At 34.5% G+C, this 25,275-nt stretch overlaps 1 protein-coding gene across 2 annotated transcripts in view; it reads left to right on the top strand.

The window, feature by feature from the left end:
• Positions 1 to 24,092, top strand: part of LOC145694881 (uncharacterized) — a 48,344-nt gene extending 24,252 nt beyond the window's left edge. Inside the window, exons 2-4 of one of the 2 annotated variants that reach the window (XM_081771596.1) lie at positions 10,508 to 10,948; positions 15,327 to 15,377; positions 21,992 to 24,092. In XM_081771596.1, coding sequence (XP_081627722.1) covers positions 10,508 to 10,948; positions 15,327 to 15,328 — 443 coding nt within the window. In that variant the 3' untranslated portion in view covers positions 15,329 to 15,377; positions 21,992 to 24,092. The remainder of the gene's footprint in view (positions 1 to 10,507; positions 10,949 to 15,326; positions 15,378 to 21,991) is intronic. The other variant, XM_081771594.1, reaches the window with a different exon arrangement.
• The last annotated feature ends 1,183 nt before the right edge of the window (positions 24,093 to 25,275 follow it).

Below are 25,275 nucleotides of genomic sequence, written 5' to 3' on the forward strand. Positions count from 1 at the left end.
ACGAAAAGACATTTTAGGAACTGTCAGTTTATGTGCAATTAAAGAATACCTTGTGAAATACTTTTTTTTTTTTTTTTTTTGCGAAACGTTCTCTCAGTTAGTTTTAAAGCGGCTGACTAACATATCAAGCCCTTGTAAGAAAGGGGTATAGAAGCAAACCCTGCTAAATCCAATTTCTAATTTTATCTGGGAACGAAGAAAAAGTAACGCCCTCGTGTTTTCAGAATTGTTGAACAACTTTTTTTTGTTTTGTTTTGTTTAGTGGTTGATTTCACTCATTTGTATTAAGTAGTGACCACTAAACAAAAAAAAAAAAAAAAAAAAAAAAAAACTGTTCAACAATTCTGAAACAAAAGGGCGTCACTTCTTCATTTTCTGAGAAAATTGAAAAATGGATTTAACAAGTTTTGCTTCTATATCCATGAATGCTGGAATTGTTGTGCTCCAATAGGTCAATTTTTGGGTTATTTTCCGTGGCAATTAAAACACAATTCTTGTAGCTTTCTTAACTTCACAGGAAGAAAACCAATACGTACTCACGCAACGGCAAATATTATATGGCACTATGTTTTTTCTATGAAACAGTAATACATACGAAAACTTTAATTTCCAAATGAAATTATATACATTAATGGGTTACTTCAAAAAAGTAGGGGGCAACTGCCCCCTTTGCCCCCTAATCGCCGCCCATGCTTTTACTTATATTACAACGTAGCAAAGTTATTACTTCAATTTAACATAACTTGTTCAATTGTAGTATTTGGCGACATTTCACGTAAGTATCAAGTTTCCTATTTTTCTACAGTGTTTTTATGAAACGAAAAACCGAATGTTAAAAAAAAAAAAAAAAGAATGGGATAAAATTTGAACCCTAATCTGCTATGTGGAAATCCGGTACGTTAATCTCCAGACCACGGCGAGAACTGGTAAACAGATTTTCACATTACTCTCTCTCCTTGGCCTGATTCTTTGATGATTATTTTGTTTCATTTACTATTATATTCTACGAGTTTTGCTGTATGCCTGAAATATTTTGACATGTGAAATGTGTTATATGAGTTTGAAAACTTTTTCGTACGAAGTATTCTTCACAAAACTATTGAAAATTAATGTTTTATTCCGACTGCCCCCTTTGCCCCCTAATCGCCGCCCATGCTTTTACTTATATTACAACGTAGCAAAGTTATTACTTCAATTTAACATAACTTGTTCAATTGTAGTATTTGGCGACATTTCACGTAAGTATCAAGTTTCCTATTTTTCTACAGTGTTTTTATGAAACGAAAAACCGAATGTTAAAAAAAAAAAAAAAAAAAAAAAAAAAAGAATGGGATAAAATTTGAACCCTAATCTGCTATGTGGAAATCCGGTACGTTAATCTCCAGACCACGGCGAGAACTGGTAAACAGATTTTCACATTACTCTCTCTCCTTGGCCTGATTCTTTGATGATTATTTTGTTTCATTTACTATTATATTCTACGAGTTTTGCTGTATGCCTGAAATATTTTGACATGTGAAATGTGTTATATGAGTTTGAAAACTTTTTCGTACGAAGTATTCTTCACAAAACTATTGAAAATTAATGTTTTATTCCGACAACACTGTTGTGTACATATTACTGTACTTGAAGTTACAACACTCCTCTTGTGAAACTATTTTGAAAAAATAGTTTCAATATTTTAGTTTCAATATTTTGAAAAACTATTGTGAAAAAGAAATTCTTGTTTTGACGTATTTTACAATTTATGGATCAAAAGTTGTAACAATCCATTTTCTCAAATAACTCTTAATGTTTGTAATACTGCTATGCAATAGACATATTTTTGTTGACCATAATAACATGACGTAATGAAATTTGAAAATTTAAAAAGTGCATACCAAGTTGGTAACACTGCATTACTTACAGTATTTATGATAATGCCTTTCAATAGACTCCGTAGTGTGTATAATTTTACTAAAATATCTTGTAGATTGCTTAAATACGTTACCATTGTGTGGGTTCACTTTTCCCAAATCTTTATTATGCCATAATTTCATCATTTATGCCCATTAGCAGCTAAAATTTTAGAATAAATTGCACTCTTGGAGGGCCTATCTAAATACAAATGGAGGGACTATCTAAGTATAATACACGTTTATTTTCCCATTTCTTGCTCACAGAGGAGATTTAAATACCGAAAAATCCTCCTTGCGTACGCCACTACTTTCAACGAACACAGACTGTTGGTACCTGATTTGTGGGAGCGTTTGTAACGAAAGTGACAAGTGTTATGAGGGTATCGAGAGCCACTGTCTCGAATGTTATGTTGGCAGAGAGTTGTGAGAAAACAACGTCTGCGAAACATTACAGTGATTGAAAGACAACACTGTCAGACTAGGGCTGTTCCGGTAATCGAGTAATCGATCACAATTCGATAAAATTTCAAAACCGTTTCGTCGATAAAGAATTTTGATTTTATCGAATTATCGATCTTTCGAGATTCTCGAAATGTTTGAGATTCTCTAGGTGTTCGAGACACCCGAAGTGATCGAGACTCTCAAAATATTCGAGACACTCGAAACTTTCATTGCACTCGAAGTATTCGAGACATTCGAAATGTTAGAAACATTCGACGAGTTTGAGACAGTCGAACTGTTCGTGTGTCTCGAATTGTTTGAAACCAGCAAATACGATTGCGTTGTGTCCCAGTATGATCGCAATTTATCGAGTTGTTTGAATATTTTGAAAAGTTCAGTATTATCGGAGTGTTTAGAAGAAACAATGCAATCGAGGTTATCATAGATGTACATGTACTATATATATGCAGGGTGTTTATTTTAAAAGATGTCTCTCTTGAATGAAGTGAGAAAAGTTTCTTCCCACAAACTCGATACCCGAATTTTCGATAATACCCGAAACTTCGATAATATTCGAACTTTCGATAATACCCGAAACTTCGATAATACTCGAATTTTCGATAATACTCGAAATTTCGATAATACCCAAAACTTCGGTAGTACTCGAAATTTTAATAATACCCGAAACTTCAATTATTTCAAATACTCGAACGCTTTCGAGTAACCGATGACAATTCGATAAATTTTCACTCCCGAAGTTCGATAAGTCATCAGCCATATCGAACACCCCCCTGTCAGACTGAGACAGAAGGTTATTAAAACGAATTGTGGCAAGGAATAAGAAGACGATCGTCACTAAAGTTACGACAGAAGCCAATTGTCATTAAAATATCTGATTTGCATGGCACTACTTAGGGAGTTTGGAATATCGGAAAAATATTAATGCTACAATTTTACAAAACACATTTATACTTATTAATGTTCTAAATGTTTTAGGGGTTGTTAAATAGTAATCTTATAATATTTAGTCTTAAACACAAATTAAACGTAACTTTCTTACAAGGCTGTCTATATTCTTTATTATAAATTAACGAGAAATTATAAAAATATTTAGTCCTTGAAAATTACCGTAATCTACGTTCAAATCAATTGGTCATTTGAACGCTACCAAAATCTGTCGTGCAGTTAGTTGCACGAGAGTTTTATCATTGAATCACAAATCCGTTGCATACTTCAAACTGTTTGTAGCGTTTTTTTTTTTTTTTTTTTTTTGACAGAATTAGAATTAGCGTGACAAAAGGAAATTAACCCTGTACATATGACACCTTTTGTAAACATAAATACGGTGTCCGGCTGTGAGCAACTTGTAGCGCAGTCAATAAAGCTTGGCACGTACTTAGGAGAATTGGGTTAGTGCGCACAAGTCCCTCACCAATCAATAGCCATGTTCTCTTTGTAGCCCTATGAGTACAAAGGAATCTTTGACCTTGAGGTCTTTTGGTTTTGTGCATTGCGTGTTTATAATGTATGCATGTTTAGTACAATTTGTCAACAGTTAACGGAAGTGCGAAAGCATGCTCAGATTTTTCAGTAAAGCAATAGCAGGGTGTTTCAAAGGACGTCTATTAAACTCCTGTCTGAGACGTATTGTATCTCCTAAGTAATAATTTGAGCTCACTTTTACATAACTTGCATTTCACCAGAGTATTTATTATTCGGCAAGTTGGCCACCTACCTATATTGGAAACTTCTGTAGTTCTGTCCATATTTAAACAATGTTATTCCTATGTTGTTGATGTTGAATTTATATCTGTCTGCCTACTCATTCGATTGTGGTGACCTATTTTTTCTTTCAATTCTTAGAAATCTTGTATGTTTCCCATCAATAAAGCAAAGAGGGGGGGGGGGGGGAAAGTTTATATTCATTGAGAGTAAATTCTCCAAAAATAGAGCGGACGAAGATATTGTTAATTCCTTCATACGTCTTTTGTTGGTGAGTGTATGAATAAATCGGTTCCATTCATATTCTACATTGCAAGACATTGGTAGTTGAGTCTCAACAGCTTTATTCAGTTATTGATTCCTTTGTTTTACTCACGTGTTCGAGACCGACTGAAATGGGGCTTGAATCCTCATGTCGCAAAACGCAAAATAATAATAATAATAATAATAATAATAATAATAATAATAATAATAATAATAATAATAAAGGAGGGCACGGAAGCTCAATGGTAGAACGCTTAACTCTGGTGCATGGGGTTCCTGATTTGATCCTCAGCCAAGTTTGCGGTGGACAACATCGTGTCCGAGGGTTTTCTCGAGGTTCTCCCGTTTCTTCCCATATTCTTACTCCACCAATTCTTCATCATCATTCACTTGCCTTAATCATCCGTTTCTCTTAACCTAAATGACATAATCGTGGAGCGTTAAACTGAAAGATTTCATTAATTTTATTTAAAGAGACATATGTAGTGTACATGTAAGTATTCTATCTCAACGGGGGTGTGGGGCTCAGTGGTAGAGTGTTCACCTCCGGTGCTTGGGGTCCCTGGTTCGATCCCAGCTTGCGCCGTATGGATTTTGTGGTGGACAAACACCGTGCTCGTGGGTTTTCTCGGGGTTCTCCCGTTTCCTCCCACTTTCTTCATTCCACCATTTCACTCATTTCTCATCATCACCGTCTCCTTTAGCCTAACCGGCATAACCGTGGGACGTTAAACTTAAATATTTCATTTCATTTTTATATTCTATCTCAACGTATGTTAAAGCCTATTTGGCTAACAGAACTAGTTAAGGGGGATCAATAAGTAATGCAGCATGGCTAGTTTCTTTTCTTTCCCCTCTAGTTAAGAGTATATGGATTGGATTTAAAATATTGAGTTCAAATAAAGGATAGATTTTGAATTAGTATAAAAGAACCAGTGGCGAAGCGTAATCTCACAAGTAAGGTAGGCCCGATAAACTAATATTTCCCTTTAGCTCCACTACAAATAGTTTGAAGTGCAGTTCATATTGTCTTTTGTCTGGGATTTGCAGGGGAGAGATGAAGGGAATTTCCTCCTCACTTGAAAGTTTTCATTTCCTGCATATTTGAAAAAGGAGGGAGAGAAAAAGTAAGTACATTCTTACAGTTAACTGTCAAATTTCTTGGATAAGCATTTGTTACTTGCATCTCCCACTTTAAAGTAAGTACAATCCTGCATTTAATTAATGCATCACGTGGTAATGACTGCACTAGAAATGTTAATGCTCAGAAGGAACTTCATTTGAATCAACGTAAGGTACTTAATAGTATACTCTATGCAGTAGTATATTTAAGGGAGTGGCCTCAGAGCTCAAGAACTCACCGAAATTTTATTGCGCAGAATTTTCAAATTTCCAGGAATACAGTTAGCCATGCCCCTCCCGAAATTGCAAAGCCTCTCGAAACAAAATCGTAAATACCCCACTGATTCTATGAAATGGAAAACTCCACTAAAATTACACACAAATATTATTATTTTATTCTGTATGGTAGCGTTTGTTAAATATATACATTTATGTTTAATGTAAAAGACATATTTTACAAGATATTATGGACCAGGAGGCCCCATGTAGAAAAGAAAACAGCTACTCTGAATAACTCCTGAGAGTATAAACCTACAAGTTATCACTAATAGAAATACATAATTCTACACAGAAACTTCTTACTCTATATTAAGGAAGTCATTTTATAACATACGAGTATTGAAAGATACCTTCAACGCTAAAAGTAAATTCCCAGAGGCGAGCCTTCACACCTTCCCAAGAATGCGTGCAATGCCTAGCAATAATAGCTTCGCTCCCTGAGCAGCATAGCCTGTAAGCCTGTCTAGCGAGGTGGTGAGGCTCAAACAGAAGAGTCTCCAAGTGTTTCCAACCTACTATTTATTTTACCGAAAAACCCGAAATTTGAAATATTGACTTTATTTAATAAGAAATCAAAGATAAAGAAAATATACGGCAGAAAACAGGGTAAGCCTCAGAGCCTTATAGTACGCTTCGCCATTGGAAAGAACTGAGTAATGAAGAACACATTAGCGAAATATTCACTTGTGCAAGCCATTTAATATTCATCTAATTGCAGCTTTTTCTGATATCGTTTAAAATTGTTAACATACATACATATATATCGGGTGTTCTAGAAATGCGCCCACGGACCACAGAACACTATTCTACACTAAATAAAGCGAAAATGTTATATGATGGTGTGTCCTGCGGCGCCTCTTTCAGCCGCTATGGGAAATCAAAATTTCACAATATGGCAACATCGCAGATTAACTTGGAGCCATTAGCATCCCTATACGAATACAATAAGCATTTGAATCGATTGCTACACTAATAAGTGATGCTAGTGTCAATCAATATCGACTTTAGCTGCCATCTGGAAGGAATCGATATAATTATTTGATCTGTGGTTCTTTATTTGCGACGTTGCCACATAGTGCAAATTGTGTCTCCAGACGAGGGCTTGAAAAGTATACAAATATTTTTGGCTTTATTTTAACTTGTAGAAAAATGGTCCGTGAGCGCCATTTTTAGAACGCCCGATAACCCAATGCCTATGCAGAACGTAAAGAACAAGCAAGAAGCAACAATGGTTGGTTCTATTAAGAATAGGTAAAAAAAATCGTTTGAAAGAGAGAGAGGAATGAAAAAATACAATCGGCAAGATTTTCAATGATAGTTTAACACACACACACACACACACACACACACACACACACACACACACACACACACACACACACACACACACACACACACACATAAATCATATTCACAGAATCCATTTGCAACTTTATTTTCCCTACGAATTTATGCTATACCTGGGGTATCCATCCTTCTCAATGATTGTAACCTCCAAGATTTACTTCCTGCAGTTGCTGGGTGCAACCTTTGATAAAACATGACTTCCGTGCATACAACTTCTTAAAGTTACCAACTGTTTAAACTATTTCAAGTAGTTTTTGTGAACTAGCGCACAGTTTCCTAAATTCGATTTCCTGTGGGTGAGCATTGAATTTATGGTTTACCTCTCAGACTATGGTTTAGGTACGATTTTGTATATATATATATATATATATATATATATATATATATATATATATATATATATATATATATATATATATATATACACTGCGATTTCTCTCCAGAAGGGAAGAAAATAGGCGCTCATCTCTCTGTTTTTTGCTAATTGGGAAATCAGCACTTCTTCAAAATTGTATTGACATGCATATAAAAGTTTCTAGTGGAAGGCAATTTTCTTATTTGGGTATAAATCCATAGATTCATTTCAAACAGTTCCCCGTGGTGCAAACACAAACAAGATCTTTTTCATTTTTTAAAATAATATATATATATATATATATATATATATATATATATATATATATATATATATATATATATATATATATATATATATACTACCCCCGAAAAGTTTCCGGACAAACACGAAATAAAGAAATTTTCAAAATGTAACATAAGAATGCATGACAATTTGCTCACAAATGAAAGGTGAAACATTAGAACCCGACGGGAGAAAAGGTCTTGGCCTGTTGTGGATGAATTAAAAATAAACTTAAATATCGCGCCGTTGTGATGCATTACGTACGCGTGCGATACAAAACGGCCATTACACTGCAAATTGAAGGTCGAACACACAATAAATGCCTCATAGGCATCTCTCAAGCTGCTCTGTCTACTTCTCTCTCAGATCTCACTCTTGGGAGTTGTCTATTGCACGCTAGTTGTTATGTGTGTGTTGAAGTGAGATGTAAAGTGTTCCCTATTAGTCAGCATAATGCCCCGTACGAAAAGAGAATTGGGCATTGAAAGGAAATTAAAAATAGTTACTTTACGTGAAAAAGGCTATAGCCGCAAAAGTGAAAATACCCCATACTACAGTGCGTGATACCTTAAAACGATTTGCTGAAACAGGGGAAAATCGCTCTCGAGCAAGATCTGGAAGTCGTAGAGCTACTACTACAAGGGAGGACAAGTACATTATAGTGACAAGCAAACGCGACAGGTTGAAAACAGTGCCCCAAATACAAGCTGAAGTGAACGAAACTTGCGAAACGCCGAGCAGCTATGAAACTGTCCGGACGCGGTTAGTTAATGCGGGACTAAACGGTCGTGTGGCAACTAGGAAACCGCTCTTGCGCCCTCAAAACAAAAAGAAGATATTGCTGTGGGCAAGAAAATTTGCAAGCTGGGGGCCAGAGCACTGGAACAAGTGCTTATTTACTGATGAATCAAAGTTTGAACTCTTCAGTCATAGACGCAGGGTTTTCGCGCGTCGCTCCAAGGGCGAAAGACTGCTTCCATCGTGTATTTTGTCAACGGTAAAGCACGGGAGTAGTTCTGTGATGGTGTGGGGTTACTTTGGTGGGGGATTTAGTGCAAATACAGGGTACAATGCAGAAAGAACAGTACCATCAGATTTTGATCAGACACGCAGTGCCATCTGGGAAGAGGCTCATTGGTCGTGGGTTCATCATGCAGCAAGAAAATGACTCAAAAAACACATCCCGACGTTGTAGAGGGTATTTGCAGGGGCGTCATTTAGGGGGGTCAGGGAGGAGCATTCCCCCCTGAGTTTGAGATTTATATAGATTTTATCAATAGAATAGTAGTGTCAGTAAAAAACGCAAAATTTTACTTAGCCTCTATATCAAGGGGTCTTGCCTCCCCAAGCCAAATCTAAAATGACGCTACTGGGTATTTGTCAGCAAAAGAGCAACAGGGAGATGGTGGCCCCCACAATCACCGGATTGTAATCCAATTGAGCTACTGTGGGATGAGCTTGATAGGGCAGTTCGAAAGATGCGTCCCTCTAGCGAGAAACACTTATTTGTTTGTTTTCGCAAAGCCTGGACAGCAATCAAGCCCGAAACTACAGAAACTAATACGCCGAATGCCCAAATCTGTAAAGCTGTTATCACAGCACATGAAGGCTACTTTGGTGAATCAAAGATTTTTTTTTTGACAAAACAATGGTCAATTTCTGTTAAATTTCTGTATTTTCCTCTCAAATACATATTGTAGGTTCCAGATAAAAAATAAATTCCATTGATATATCTTTGCTTTTTCTCGAATACACGTAAAGTATACATAAACCTACTTTGTACGGAAACTTTTCGGGGGTAGGATATATATAAAACAGCATACCTCACAGTCATGTTCCTCATATCAAAACAAGAGAAAAGTTTATTTTGCACTTTGCTGAAAAATGTCTAGTTTCAGAGATACAGTAGATTTAGTCAATTTAGGGATAATGACGTCAGATTGGGTATACTGCGAGTATCAACAATCAAACTCAAGTCAACGTGTTCCTTACATTGAAACAAGGAAAATGCATGTATTTATCTCAGTAAAGTACAAAATAAAATTTTCTCTTGTTTCGATGTAATTAACACATTGACTGCGTTTGTTTGTTGATGATCAAGGAGTAGCAAATCTGGCGTCATTATCACAAAATTGTCTAAAAACTTACCTTTATCTTCGAAACTAGGCACTTCTCAGCAAAGTGTAAAATAAACTTTCGGTTTGGGGGGTGTTCTGGCTGTTCCCCCCAGTTTTTACCTTCTAGATCCGCCATATTGTGGTTCCACGTCTCGTATAGCCTCGCTGTAAATAGTTTCGCCTCGCCATATAAAAGATAAAAATGCTGTAAATAGTTTCTTTATTAAATATACATGGAAAAAAATTCATGCTTCTTACTTTAGAAAAAGATGTTCTCAAGAAACAACGGTCGGATGTGTTTCTAATTCTTTTAACATTATACATAGCTTAATTTAAGTATTTATTAGTTCAAGTTCGATTTTAGAGCCTTTTTTATTAAATTATAAGTGGCTATTTGCCTGCCCATTTTCCATTCGTTTTGTGCCGAAACATCCGGTTTCTAATTATTACAAGCGTGTTAAGATACTTGTTCAATTATTAATTATACTACTTTTGAATTTAAAGTTGTTTCTCAAACATCCTACGATTTTTATTACTTTGCCATTAATTCTGGGATTTATTAAAACATACATACACATACACACTACACACTGTGTATCTGATACTATTGTTAAATTTGTTTTGTTATATATGACAACAGGCAATTATATTAATTTAAAATTTTTGTATCTTAACAGCTTTGAAGGGTCTTGGCCAGGGGATCACCCAGAAGGCAGAGTCCCTTTTCGACCGTAAAAAACAAGAAGCAGAGGAATTGGCGGTAGACACCAAGGATAAAGGACAGAAGCTTCTGGAAGAGCAGGCAAAGAAAGCTCAGAGCACTCTCCTGGAAACAAAGGACGAGGCGGAGAAAGCGGCGTTGATGGCCGCAGCTGACGCTGAATTAGCAGCAGAGCAGGCAGTTAACGAACAAATGGAGAAGGCAGAAAAAGTGGTCGACGAAAAGCTGTCCGAGGCAGAAAAGACAGTTAATGAAACAGTGGAGAAAGCTGATAAGTTCGTCGACGAGAAGAGAGAAGCGGCCCAGCAGGCTGTTAAGAGCACCGCAGAGAAAGTGGCAGAGGGCACGAAAGAAACACAAAGTTCTATCTTTGGGAAGGCAAAAGGTCTTCTGAACTGTAAGTATATTAAAAGCCATTCTATGTACTGGTACTTTTTCTTTTCTTTAGCACTGAAGTCATATGAGACGGGACTTACTGTTTAAAGTACGATGCATCCGAATTACTACTTGAGGCAAAGTATCTTAACCCCTTGGGAATCCTATGGTACAATTTTGTACCATACGCGTTTTTCATAGTACATTGCGTTATTTCTCTTCTATTTGAGCTTTTTCGTCCGTTTTTTTTTTTTTTTTTGTTTGTTTTCCAAGTCCAGAGGCCTTGTAGAAGACATTACGTATGGTTTCAGACCGTCCTGCGTCCAGACATAGGAGGTGACAACGTCATAAGTCAAAATTTTTTCTCATTTTCTAAGCCTATGTTCAATATTTTTTGGCGGGCTTATTTTTCTACGTAGAAGATTGAAATTTTGCACAAACATTCAGTCCTCCGAGTAGTATTTACCAGATTTTTTGTTCCGATGTCAGTGCTAAAACAGGAAGGAACCAGAGGGGCAAAGAGTAAAAAAAAAAAAAAGGATTTTTTACTCCAAAATCCCGTTTTTCGTCATTTTCCCGCCTTACATACATGATGGGGACACGTGAGTCATACCGTCTGAAAGGCAGTTCCATTCTGAAGAGAATGACGGTCGAATTATTATTCTAGGGTAATTAGGGACGTCTCAGGGTTTTTTTGAAAAAATATACTTCTATATAGGGAAAAATGGGACATGGTGGGTATATATTTTTTTTGGCGGGCTTACTTTTGCACCTAGAAGATTGAAATTGTGCACAAAAATTCAGCCCATCTAGTAGTATTTCTCAGTTTTTTCAGATCTCTGCAATAAAACAGGGGGTCCAGAGGGGGAAAAATTGAAAAAAGGGATTTTTCCCCCCCAAATCTCGTTTTTCGTCATTTTCCCGCCTTACATACATGATGAAGACACGTGAGTCATACCGTTTGAAAGGCAGTTCCATTCTGAAGAGAATGACGGTCGAATTATTATTCTAGGGTAATTAGGGACGTCTCAGTGAATTTTTTTCAAAATATACTTCTGTATAGGGTAACATGGGGGAATTTTCTGATTTTTTTTTTTGGCGGGCTTATTTTTGCACCTAGAAGATTGAAATTATGCACAAACATTCAGTCCACCGAGTAGTATTTAACATTTTTTTTAGATTTCTGCGTTAAAACAGGGGGGTCCAGAGGGGCTAAAAGTTGAAAAAAAGGAAATTTAGCCCCCAAAAATCCCTTTTTTCAGGAATTTCCCGCCTTAGATACATGATGGAGACATGTGAATGGTACCGCCTGAAAGACAGTTCTATTCTGAAGAGAATGATTGGCGGATTATAGTCCTAGGGTAATTAGGGATGTCTCAGGATTTTTTCCCTGAGATCATAGTGTTTTATGGTAATTTGGGGCATTGTGGGAATTTTTGATAAAAATTCTCCCGCCCTTACTATTCAAGATAGAAACTTGAAATTTGGCACACACATTCAGTATATCAAGTACTATTTCTCAGATTTTTTTTTAGATGGCTACGATCACACAGGGTGGCTCTAGGGGGGGGCAAAGTTCGAGAAAAAATTTTCCCTCCGAAATTTTCACTTTGACATTTTTTTCAGCTTCTGGTATATGGTATGAGCATGCAAGTAGTACCATTTGAAAGCCAGCTCTATTCTGAAGAGAATGAGGTATGAAACATGATCCTAGGATAAATAGTGACGATACAGTACCTGCTTGACTGAAAGTCTAAAAAATAGCCCAAAAAGCCAGGATCCGGAAAGGGTTAATCAAGAACCGAACCTGGAATCATCCTCACAAAAAATGTGTGTGCTTACTAGCCTCCTGGTCACAACGAAGTTTTGGAAAGCAGAGAAAGTGGTCGACGAAAAGCTACGACTATTTGCTTTAACTCTCAGTCAATTTCACCTTGTTAGTGTGTTCTTTAAGCCCAATTTTATAGTATTTAGTACATCCCCCCTCTCTCAATGCTCTAATCAAATAAGGATGTACACTCTGTAGTTCACAAGAGCATAAACATTCCTAACACAATATACATACAAGCAATTTTGATGTAGTAAGCATAAGTAGAGTGGCATTAAGTTTCGCAACTAAAATTCTGCTTTCTGCTCCTTGTAAACCTCAATTATTAGAGTTAGAATTTAATTTACAATTATTTAAATCTTTATTACAAAAACATCAATTTACAGTTTATAATAATATATTTCAGTTTTCTGACTAACATGTTTATTTTACTTATTTATTTTATTTGGAATTATTTGTATTTAACAGTCTTTTATCAGTATTCATGTTACGAAAATGTGGGCATACAACTAACTTGAAATTCACGTGTTAACTGTCACCGCGATTTCACTATATGAAAATTAACTATCACATAGTTTGTAAAATATCGCATTGACATCCAGAACCTATCTATGTATGAGCTTGATGCTTTCACTTTCTTACGTAAATGTCAGGGCGAACAAAATTCTAGAAGCTCTGTATTAATTGACATTTCTGGAAGTTTGAAACATAATTTTCTTAGAACGACTTCGAATATGGATTTTTTAACAGCCATTAAAATTGACAGTTGTAACTTCTTATTTCATAAAATGATTTTACGCGCTTCTTACGTTTGATGCAACTGTCGATGTCTTCTTTGAATTAGCGTACGCCATAGATAGTCCGAGCAATAATAGGTTTGAATTAAAGGCAATAATTTCGTCAGAGCGAACTTTCTCCAACAAACGTGCTTAGCGTTTTGTCTTTGGTACAGGACTACCTGGCTTAATTCCCCTGTGTGGGAGTGCCTTTGGATCGGAACCAATATTAAACTGTACATCCATTGCTCATATAGCCTCGATGTTCGTAAGTTAAGTTCTTGCTGACTAACAAAATTTCGTTTGAAATTGCTATTTTACCAAGAATGCACTATTGTATATAACGTGTGAAGACTTAATTTGTATCAACCAAATTCTTAATGATTAAACCAGTCTGGTACATACAGTAAATACGTTGAATATTTTTGGATTAAATTAATAATTTACTTCCTTTGTATCTTTCAACTTGCTACACCCCTTAAAGTAGAAAATGCTATTTCTTACCGGGAGTATTTGCACGTCCCTCATTGTAAAAGCAAACTTTAAAAACTGGCTATTTTTCCAACTCAATACTAATTTTTATCCACCAGTTTAGACATGTTGTTCAATAAAATCGGGTTGAACTCATCTAATGGTATGATTTCCGTATAATACATAATAAACACACACGCAAATTTTGCTAACGGTTTAAAAAAAAAACGGCAGACTATAAAACCTCTCGCTCTCGCTTTAGTCTTCCGCACAGTGTTATCATACTCCGGTATTGCAGTTAACGGGAAGCCAAACCTAAATAGTGGAAGATTTATATGAATTAAAGCTATTTATTAATTTAAAATTTTGTTATTCCTTTAATAATGTAACTTGAAACATGTATGAACATCTAAAAGAAAGAGTGAAGTGTATGCCGTGTTTAAAATAGTACAATTGCGCTAAGTATGGTATCACTGCTGAAACATTTTCCAAGTAACTTTCTGAATCTCTGCCAGTTTGTTTCAGTGAGTGGGAACACTACAAAGCCATGTGCACTGGCACATGCTTCTCTGTAGGGTGTTTGACAGAGAGACAACTTTTCTTTACCAGTTTTGAAAAACAAAATTATTTTTCAAATTTGTTAAACCATTTTTATTATACATCAAGCATATTAGTTTGACATTTTTCTACGATTTAACGAGAAATGTATACTGATTCTTATTAACAGAAAATTCAAAAACTATCTTCTGCTAATTTGCAAGGATAGACAGCGTCTCAACTGGTACGTACAAGTTGACCAATATATAAATACAAATAAAATTTGCAACTCTACATACTCAAGGGTGAAAAAAACAAAGAAAAGAAAACATTTTACAATTACTCTCTCACATAAATTTGGTACTGCAGTGTTTCCCGAAATAAGATGCGCAATATTAATGTTTCCCTTATCTGAGACGCATTCACACTAAAAGCTGTAGCTACATTACGGAGCGTTTCCTTCTCTACACAATAATTAATTTTCATATTAACCCTATTTCCACGTCCTCCTACACACTTCAGTTTTTCTGCACATTTCCTGATTAGAATAATGGAAATATTCGTTCTACCGACAAATACTAATCTATCAGCAACATGTTAATTACATTAACAACTCTTGATTCCTTATTTTTCTCATTTTTTTACTTTTGTCAAGTGAATGCGCTACTTTTTATATATAATTTTGATTCTTCTTCTACATATATTTTGTTAATTTTATAACTTTTATTATGTTGGTATTTTAGTTTATTTAATAACGTTATCTTTAATTTATCTCTTTATTTTCAAAGGATTTTCTTTTGAGATTCATCTTTTCCAAGATTATTATTACAGCAACAACGGTAAGAGTATTTGGTATTTAACTAGGATTGATTAATACTATTACTTAACAAATTAACGTAATACATAGAGGTGCTCCCACTATTTACAGTTTGTTCTTTTTAATAAGGAAAAAACAACACCAACACCAACAACATGTAGGAGGTGATTTCTGACACCAAGATAAAATAAAAAGTATAGACCAACCTGCCTATTCAAATATCCATGTTTCGAAATCCTGCGATACTTTCGTAACAACTTTTATACAGATACTTAGTGAGTACTTCAAATTATATGCCCGTAGTCAAACTGCCTCTATAAAAATTGTTGCGTGAGTACCTTAGGATTCTGAAACATAGTTTTGGATAGCGCACATAGTTTCTAAGTGCAGTCTTGACCCGACTACGGTAGATCCTATAGTATTGGAGCTATGGACTTCTAAAGTTCATTTTTTCATGTTTTCGGCAGCCTATAACTCCGAAAGGAAGCATTTGTGCATCCAGGTTGGTCTATACTTTTTGTCTTATCTTGGTGTCAGGAATCACCTCCCAAATGTTGTCGGTGTTGTTTTGAAACACCCTATATATATATATATATATATATATATATATATATATATATATATATATATATATATATATATATATATATATAAAAGAAAAAAGCTTATTGCCTGATTTAACTAATGAAAATAAAAGTTATCACTGTCGTTTACCATCATTTTGCAGCAAAATACAGGATAAGGGAGTCATCTAGGACTGAGGAACACAATAAAATAACTGATATGCTTTGCGGTTCGGGTTTGAGGTGAATTAGATCTATCGTACTGAAGTGCTGTGTGTGCACTAGAACACCTTTAACTTACTGGTATAAATTATAAGATAGTCCATTAAACAATAAATAAATAAAATCTGCAATAGTTTGGATTATATTATATTGAGAAGTATTTCATGTACATTAAAACTACGTAAAAAGTCATCGTTAGAGCAAAAATTCGATCTTTAACGAACGTTGAACGTTAAAATTATTATTATTTACAGAATATTGTCTTGCTTTTTCGTAATAAGATCAAGTACAGGTAAACCAAGATTTTCTTGTAAGGGATTAGTGGTAACTAAGTACCTGAGCTATTTGCTATATTAGTTTCTTAGTAATACTAACATACTAACTATTATTATATCGCACACCCGGTGGAAGACGGTTACAAATCAAAATTACACATTTGTGGAACACGACTATATCAAAAGCGCTCCCTCCATCTAAGAGTTTTACGTTTATGCGAAAATACCACTAGGTAGAGCTCGCTTTTCTCTCTCTATTCTCTTTTGAGCGATGAAACTCAAAATTTACATTTCTTGAGTTGTAACACTTCCACCGGGTGTACGGTATGTTGATAAAATACTTCATATTTTAGAAGTGTTAGTAATTTCTGAGAATTTACATGATATATTTATACATAGGAAAGAACATCCGGTTACTGATTTTTAATTATTTTACACATACATTGAAACTTTATGAATACAAAATTATTTGCTTTGTTCATATTATTTGTTTGCTAGGTACCAAGGAAAACGTAACTGGTCATTTCCTTTAAAATTGACACTTCTAAATACCACACTCCTCAACACAGCACCGTTTTATCCTCTCTCCTATCCCACTTTTCCACATCCTGGTCACACACTATTTATTACGTATAGACTTGTTTCGTAAGCCTTAACATTGTAAGCAAGGTTGCTAACTCTGATCAAGTTATTGTAGTTTACATTATATACTGCCATTCTGCATTTATCACTTTTAAGAATTTTCGTATGTGTACAAAGAAGAGAGGTTGATAAACTTCATTCAAGTTTTTATTTAGAACAGAAACAACTGTTACACGCTAACATTATATCGTCCATATCTATCAAGATGTGCACTTAAACTAATAGCACAATTATAACTTAAACTTTACAAATTGCACAGCGGCCGGAAAGAGTAACGAAAGAAAACGTTACTTTATGCTGTATGATCAACTATTTTGTTACAGTGAGTTATTCTTCCAGGAATTACCAATAAAATTTGATATAAAAAGAAACTATGTTATTATTGTCATGACGTGGTATACATTCATATTTTCTTACATAAATTATTAACTTTACTCAGGAGACATTACATATATGCAATAAACTGCTAGAATTTGATTGACAGCGAGGTACAACACAAGGCCTGACTCACTATTTGCAGTGAGTAAAGGGATGACGCGAGGAAGTAGTGCTAACAGAGTAAAACAAAGAAATTTAAAGTATCACTGGCACTCAATCAAGCAACGTTATTCCGACAAGTGTGTGACTAAGACCCCATTCACCGTCAAATTTTGTTTGCGTTTTTTCAAGATATTGACAATATATAGGAGCAAGCCCGGAAGCCCTCCCTTAAATACTCCACTGATCACTGTTAACGTTTGTAACGCGAATGGTTTTGGGTTCTGGTTTGTTCCTGTTTGGGTAGCCATTTCTGTAACGTGATCAGGTTCGATCCTTGTATGTCCCTGTTCGGGCGCCATTTCTGTAACGGTACTGGGTTCTGTCTCTACTCGGGCAATATTTTTATAATAATAATAATTAATATTTCGAATATGTCAACCGAAATGCTGATTCGGTATCTTTAGCTGTTTCGGCAGCTGTATCTTTTTGAAAGGAAAACCTAATATACGCTAGTGAGAACATCGTAGGTAGATACGCTTATGAAAGATACCTTGAAATCATTACCAACTACAGACGACATGAAATGGTGATGGGACGATCACAAACATTAAGGAACTGATGGAAGATGGATGACATTTTCCATTGGATTATTCTAGTTGAGTTGAGTCGATTTTAAGTTTAAGCTAACGTCCCTTTCAGCAGCCAAGCAATATGAGACAGGAACTACTGAGTAACGTGGAATCCGAATTACATGAGCTCTGCCGGGAACGGAACCCGGGTCATCCACGCCAAAGGCACTACGCTAACCGCTTAGCCACGAAAGAGCTCTTGGAATATTCGAGTTAGAAGAGAAACCTTCATAAGCAGCTACCTATTCAGTACGTACTGGCATACATTTGGTTTCCCTGACTTGATTTTTTTTTTTAAAAAAAAGAATACATCCACGGGATTTTTCGCAGGAGAGGGCAGTTTTTCCTCTGGTTTTGTATTTTTAATATAGCTATAATAAGAAAGAATATGCAAAGTCGCTCTGATTATGATTTATTTGATACCATTTCGGTATTCATGGTAGTATCATATGGCATAATCAGTAAGAACGACAGGAACTTTTACTTAATAGGGTGTTCAAAATAAAAGAGGGTGTACACCCAAAATAATGATGTACATTTTTACAGAAACTCAAAGAAAACAATATTTTTACTCCCAGGGGTGGGTGTAAGGAAATTTGAGGGAGTGTAACTGGTGTGCAGAAACTCGCTGGACATAATATTTATTTTTACAACTGAAGTTGTAATCGTAAATAAAGAAAGAAACTACTGCAGCATTAAATTCAGAAAATATTTGCTTATGCCCGGAAACTTAATACAAATTATTTATTTACTTATTCGGGAGAGACCATACCCTCTCTTGTGGAATCCATAGACGTACGACGTACCTGTATTGCAATATGTTGTTGTGTGTACTTGACAACTGAGAGTAGCAGAGCCATCTTAACGGTACCATAGCCACTTGGCCGGGGGCCCCGCAAGCATTGGGGGAGTCGCGAACAGAATGGCATGTGTTAATTACATATATTAGGAGCAAAATTTAGTCATAGGGATCACAACATACTTGTTTACTCTGGAGCTATTATGCTGTTAAAACGACATTGGAGAGTAGATTAGACTAGACAGTAGACTAGACGGCACTTGCGCGGCGTCCGATTGGGAGCAATCGGTCCAATCGGCTTAAGGTTGGTTTAAAGGAACAAGTTTTGCCGATAGATGTTACTACAGTCCTCGTATATCTCTCGTGTATTTTTAACCTTTCACGAAAATTCACGATTTCTCTTACAAATTTCAAACTACAGACTTCAAACTTTTAAAGAAGGAACTTCATTACCTGTCGAAGGCAACAATCCGTCCCGATTTTTTAAAATTTTCTTCATTGTTGAAATGGTTTTATTGTTGAAATTGGATATCCAAATCTTTAACAATATACTGTTTCAACAATGAAGAAAATTCTAAATAAAAAATCGGCACGGATTGTTGCCTTCAATAAGTTGTGAAGTTCCTTCTCTAACCCAGATAGCAAAAATGACTTGCAGCAAACTTGCAGCACATTTGCAATTCAAATCTGGCAAAATTGCAGCGGACTTGTGATGCAACTCTGCAAGTTTGATGCAAGTTTAATGCAAACTTCCTAGTTGACGTTCTTCGAACTTGCAGCAGGCCTGCATTGCAAGTATATGGTAAGTTTGCAAAGCAAGTTACTGCGAGAGGTTTACTTGCACATCAAGCCTACTGCAAGTGCACAGCAAGTCGTCCGAAAGTTAGTGCAGGTTTGACTCAAGTCTGCAAGGATACCACTTGCACTGCAAATCAACAGCAATTTTGTAGTAAGTCTTCTGCAAGTATATACTTGCATTGCAAGTCTATAGCAGGTCTTCAGCAAGTGAGTGTAGTAAGTCTTCTGCAGGTATATACTTGCATTGCATTGCATGCCTTTTACAAACCGAACATTTACTGTATACGAACAATGACACAGTATATTTTTCTCAACCACTTTGTCAAAGAATACACGTTTAAAATATATATTATTTCTACATACTGGATACTTACGTAATTATCTTCATTATCCACTTGTTTTAATATTTTACACACTTCGCACCTACTACAAATGGCGGCCTGGCGGGAAGATTTCTAAGATTAGACTTTTGTGCCACCTATTGGTAAAAACTAGAACTGACACACTTGCTACAAAGTTGCAGCAAGCCTCCGAGTCAAGTAAAATCTAGCAAGTGAAAATCAACTTACGACATTTGCGGGTAACTCTTTCATAACGTCTGCAGCAGGTGTACAGTTCACGGAAAGTCTACGAAGTTAAAATCAAATATAGTGAAAGACTTGCTGCAAACCAACATGCTATTAGGGAAAAGTTTGAAGTCTCTAGGTTGAAATTTGTAAGAGAAATTGTAAATTTTCGTGAAAGGTAAAAAAATACACGAGATATGAAGACTGTAGTGACATCTATCGGCAAAACTCATCCCTTTAAACCAACCTGAAGGCCGGCCAGGACGATTGACCGTGTCAATTTTTTAATGAGTGAAAAACTGGAGCAATTTTAAATAGGAAGTATACATGTAACACAGCCATTAAAAAAAAGTTCAGTGCACCGGACCCCAGGGTATGAATTCGATGTATTTTGTTACATGGAATCCAAATTTCGAAACCTTAGGACGATTGACCGCGTCAATTTTGTTTTATGGGCGAGAAACGTATCTCTTCCCTATTCAAAATCGCCCAAAAAATTCGAAATTTGGATTCTCTGTAATAAAATACATCGAATCCATACATACCTTGGGGTCCACTGCACTTTTTTTTTGTATGGCTGTGGTCCTGTATCTCCCTATCCAAAATTGCTCAAAATATTGGCACGGTCAATCGTCCTGGGGATTCGAAATTTGGATTTTTAACAAAATATATCGAATTCATACTCTGAGGTTCGCTGCACAGAACTTTATTTTATTTATTTATTTATTTTTTCTGACTGTGTAATTTTTAGAGTAAATCTCATTAATCATACTATTTACTGTTGTCTTGCTACTGTTATAATGAAGAGTTTAATAATGTTATTTAAGTATGCTTCACCTCAATAAGTGACATGGTTCTCGTAAACTACGCCTGAGCTATTACATTCATGCATATCGCATATTTTCGAAATACACTGAACTCTAGCCATAAGGCATTGTGAATGGGGTTACGCTTGGCAACAATGTAGGAAAAATGAACGACGTTTATATCGCGATCACGAGTCATGACCTACATATAGCACAAAGTAAACGCTAGCTGCTGTCGGCCCTATAGCCGAGTGGCCTAGTGCAACATACTAGTAAGGAATATCGTTGTTGGCGTGGGTTCAAGTCTTGCGTTAGGAAAGTTTTTGTTATTATTTTTAAAAATTTTTATAATACTTCTTTCGTTAAAATAAGATTAAAATAATATTCAAAAAGTGATTTAACGATTATTTTTTAAAATTTTCATTAAACTTCTTTCATTAAAATAAGTTTGCCCTTGTACTTATACAGACCATAGCAGAAGTAGTACCGGTAATAATAATAATAATAAAACAAATAATAATAATAATAATAATAATAATAATAATAATAATAATAATAATAGTAATAATAATAATAATAGGAACGGATTAGAATGCAATTCAGCATTCGTTTCCGTGCGATGTTGCCAAACCTAATGCCTTCTGGCTAGGGCTGAGTGTATTTCGAAAATATGCATGCATATCACCTTGTTCAGTTCAGAAAGATCTATCGAGTGGCGTATGTTTCATCTTTTGAACACTTTTTTTTAAAAGTTAAACGCTAATAATATTATAGAGTATCGTTAAAAATAATTTAATAAACGTAAAATTTAAAAGAATATTATATTGATATTTCATATTAATTTCTTTTTTTCCAGTTTAAAAAGATGATGTTTTTAGAAGAACCATGTATTTACTCTGCCCAATATGGCGAAGCTTGAAGACATCTGTGCACCAATTCGTTGCTTCTTTCTTACTTTATTTTGCTGCCAGCCAATTATGATTTCGAGGTGTTATAAATTAGAATACTCTGTCCTCAGAACATGGTACTTAAGTAACAAAAACATACTTGATTTTGTTTGTATATAAAATGCAAGAAGAAGAAGAACCGTCTATGCAATTAACCAGTTATATTATCCTGAAACATGGTGAGAAATGTTTAAGAAATGGCAAGTCAATTACGCTATATGCCTTATTAATTAATATTTTTATTAATACAGTTTGAAAAATATGTCCTTTTTTTATGATACTCCCATGATAGTTGATGATACTACAATTAGATGCGTTGATTAAAACGAGGAATACTTGTTTCAATGATTTTTTAATTAAGTTATTGATTACATTAGAACAAAGAATACGATTACTATGATAAAATGGTGTTGCTTGTTTATATTCTTTAAATCTACTTTATATATAGAGAGAAAAAAAATGTAATATTTTTTAATCTCAAGTTTCTGTTACTTGTAAAATTTATTCAGCACTAGAACAAACAATTTATGTAAGTTTTATGATTGTTATAATTATCACAAATTATTATTATTTATATTCCATATACTGTGATATTCTAGCCATGCAAAGCTGAGAAAGTTGTCTAGGATCCAAAATTGAGAATTTCTACTTTTTTCTGTTATAACTCTAATACCTTTCCTACCATACAGATATAGTTTCAACACCAGCAATTTTACCATTTATATAGAATGTTTGCCACGTGACAATTACTAAGAAATTGTACTTAATATTTTTATATATTCCTCAATTGCAGTAATATTTAAGCATTGGAATGTTTAATGTCACGTAATAATGAACTGTGTTAATGCTTATAAAAATTAGTACAATCAAACATGTGCCACGAACAAATAGATTGATACAGGAACAGGTTTGTTTTTATAATGCTCATCTTAATTTAAATTCCACTACTCGTCTATTTATTTACCAACAGAGCAAGAGTTCTTTTTAGTTCTTACTAAGAAATGAAGCTACTATATTAAATGCTGGCAAATTTAAATTTATTTTTCACAAACGACAAAGAATTTTATTTCAGAAATCTTTCCTACAATGTTCATATTTTGCTAAATCTTTATGTTTGAAATTAATACTCATGTTAGTTGCAGTATTAACGTCTGCAGAACTCAATTTTTCAATATACAAAAATGAAATTTGTTAGAAAACACTCATTTTTAACTTCTTTGGAAGATTTATTTTAAATAAAATTAATACGCTATAAGTATGGTCCACATAGCAATTATAAAGTAAGAATCCTTAGCAAAAGCTGCGGTTGAATCTGTACCATTCTGCCCTCTTATAATGTCTTGGTGGCCACGCACAACAACAGTTGGGCCTTCAGAATCCTTAAGGATACAGATTCAGGCACAGCAAAAGTTTCTGTTATCTTAAGAATAATGCACAACATGTGTTCCTCTTCTGCCGTACAATACACAAGATAATAGTTCTGTAGAAAGATATTACATAAATGTATTTTTGAAAATCTATATTTGTGTATATCAAAGCAAATGCATAAAAATGTTGAAGACATATTGTAAAGCTGTTGTACATTGTTTACTGATTTTAGTGGTTCGAAATTTTAAGATGAGAAGTTAACAAAATTGTTGACAGAATGATTAATAAGAGTTTAACAATAAATAATCAAGATGTTGCTGTGATATGTAGCCTAAATTATTATTTCTTTATAAAATTGTTATTTGCGCCATCATAGAAAGATGAAGCTCTATGATTGAAATATAAATATGCAATAAAATTCGTTCAATTGAGAAGAATGTTGTCATATGTATTTTAGTATTGAAGAATTTTGTTTTATTGTTTAAAATTGTTATTAATGTGAGTTACATCTTGTGTTAGCCTCTATTTCGCTTTTGAAGTATATTATCTTATGATACAAAGTATTATGTCCATTGATCTGTCAAAGTGAGATAAACTGTAGTTGAAGTACAGAATGAGAATTAAAAACCAAAGAAAACAGAATATTGAATATAATTACTGGATTTTGCAACCCACAAAAATTACATGAGAGAAGACGTATGCAGTATTTTCAATTCCATGAGTTGGAGTCAGGGTTCCCAATAGATTACAACTGTTTGTACAAAAGTATTGAGAACCTGCTTCTCTGGTCGCGAAAGAACGCTGACGCAAATACTGATTTTTCTGTGTTCTGCATCGGAAATGTTTGTATTTCTAAATTGATATGCAATAAATAATTCTTTACATAATCTATAACGACTTATCGTGGATAGTCGTTAACCTGGTTCGGCTAAGTAAGATATACAAATTTCGAGTGGTAGTATTCCTTTAGCATGTAAAAATTAGCTTCAATAATTATATACTATTAATCTCACCTTTTTAATAAGAATGATAACGTCTATGAACGGTGCTAAAAATGGTTTATTAGTTGATATACTTTATAATATCTTTTCCTTAAAACTGTCAAGCACACAAACTTGCTGACTAGGTATCCATAAACATGTACATAGCAACAACTATCCCATAATAATACTTTACATATCTTAAAAACATTCTTCTTCTGTTAATATGATATTCTACTAAGTATAGTGCACATGTATGAGCACTTTCTGCCCAAGGTACAGGTAATTATTACTCAATCCAAAGTATTTTGTTATATAAAATGTCGCCCGACAATTGGACTGAATATAAAAGTCATGAGTGAGCTTGGCTTTTATCTTCAAGAACCACTGGTCCGTTTACAATAGTGTTCTTACATTGCATATGTCCATCACATTTTGATCGCACCTCGTATATCTCTTCATTACATTTCACATATATATATTAACAAATCTTACACTTCATCAATACTTATCTTTTATTACAATAATTATATTTATTTCATTATTATTCACTATATTATTATTATATTTTCTTATTAAAAAATATCGTCGCTCATTTAATTAATCGTTGAAGGGTGCGAATTCAAAAATCGTAAGGGACAAACATGAGTTACAAATAGTCAGGGCGCATTATATAATAAATAAGTTAGATGTTTTAAAATAAACATTGGATTCCTAAGGTATCAAAACATAGAAGAATCTCATTCAAGATAGTCGTTGAATAATTAGTTTTATAGAATGGATCTTATTCTTAACATAATCTTTGACAATTAAGTTTTCAACACAAATCAATCTAATATAAATAA

Source organism: Thermobia domestica, chromosome 9 (genome assembly GCF_964235325.1).
Source record: "Thermobia domestica chromosome 9, izTheDome1.hap1.1, whole genome shotgun sequence".
In the NCBI taxonomy this organism is placed as follows: domain Eukaryota; kingdom Metazoa; phylum Arthropoda; class Insecta; order Zygentoma; family Lepismatidae; genus Thermobia; species Thermobia domestica.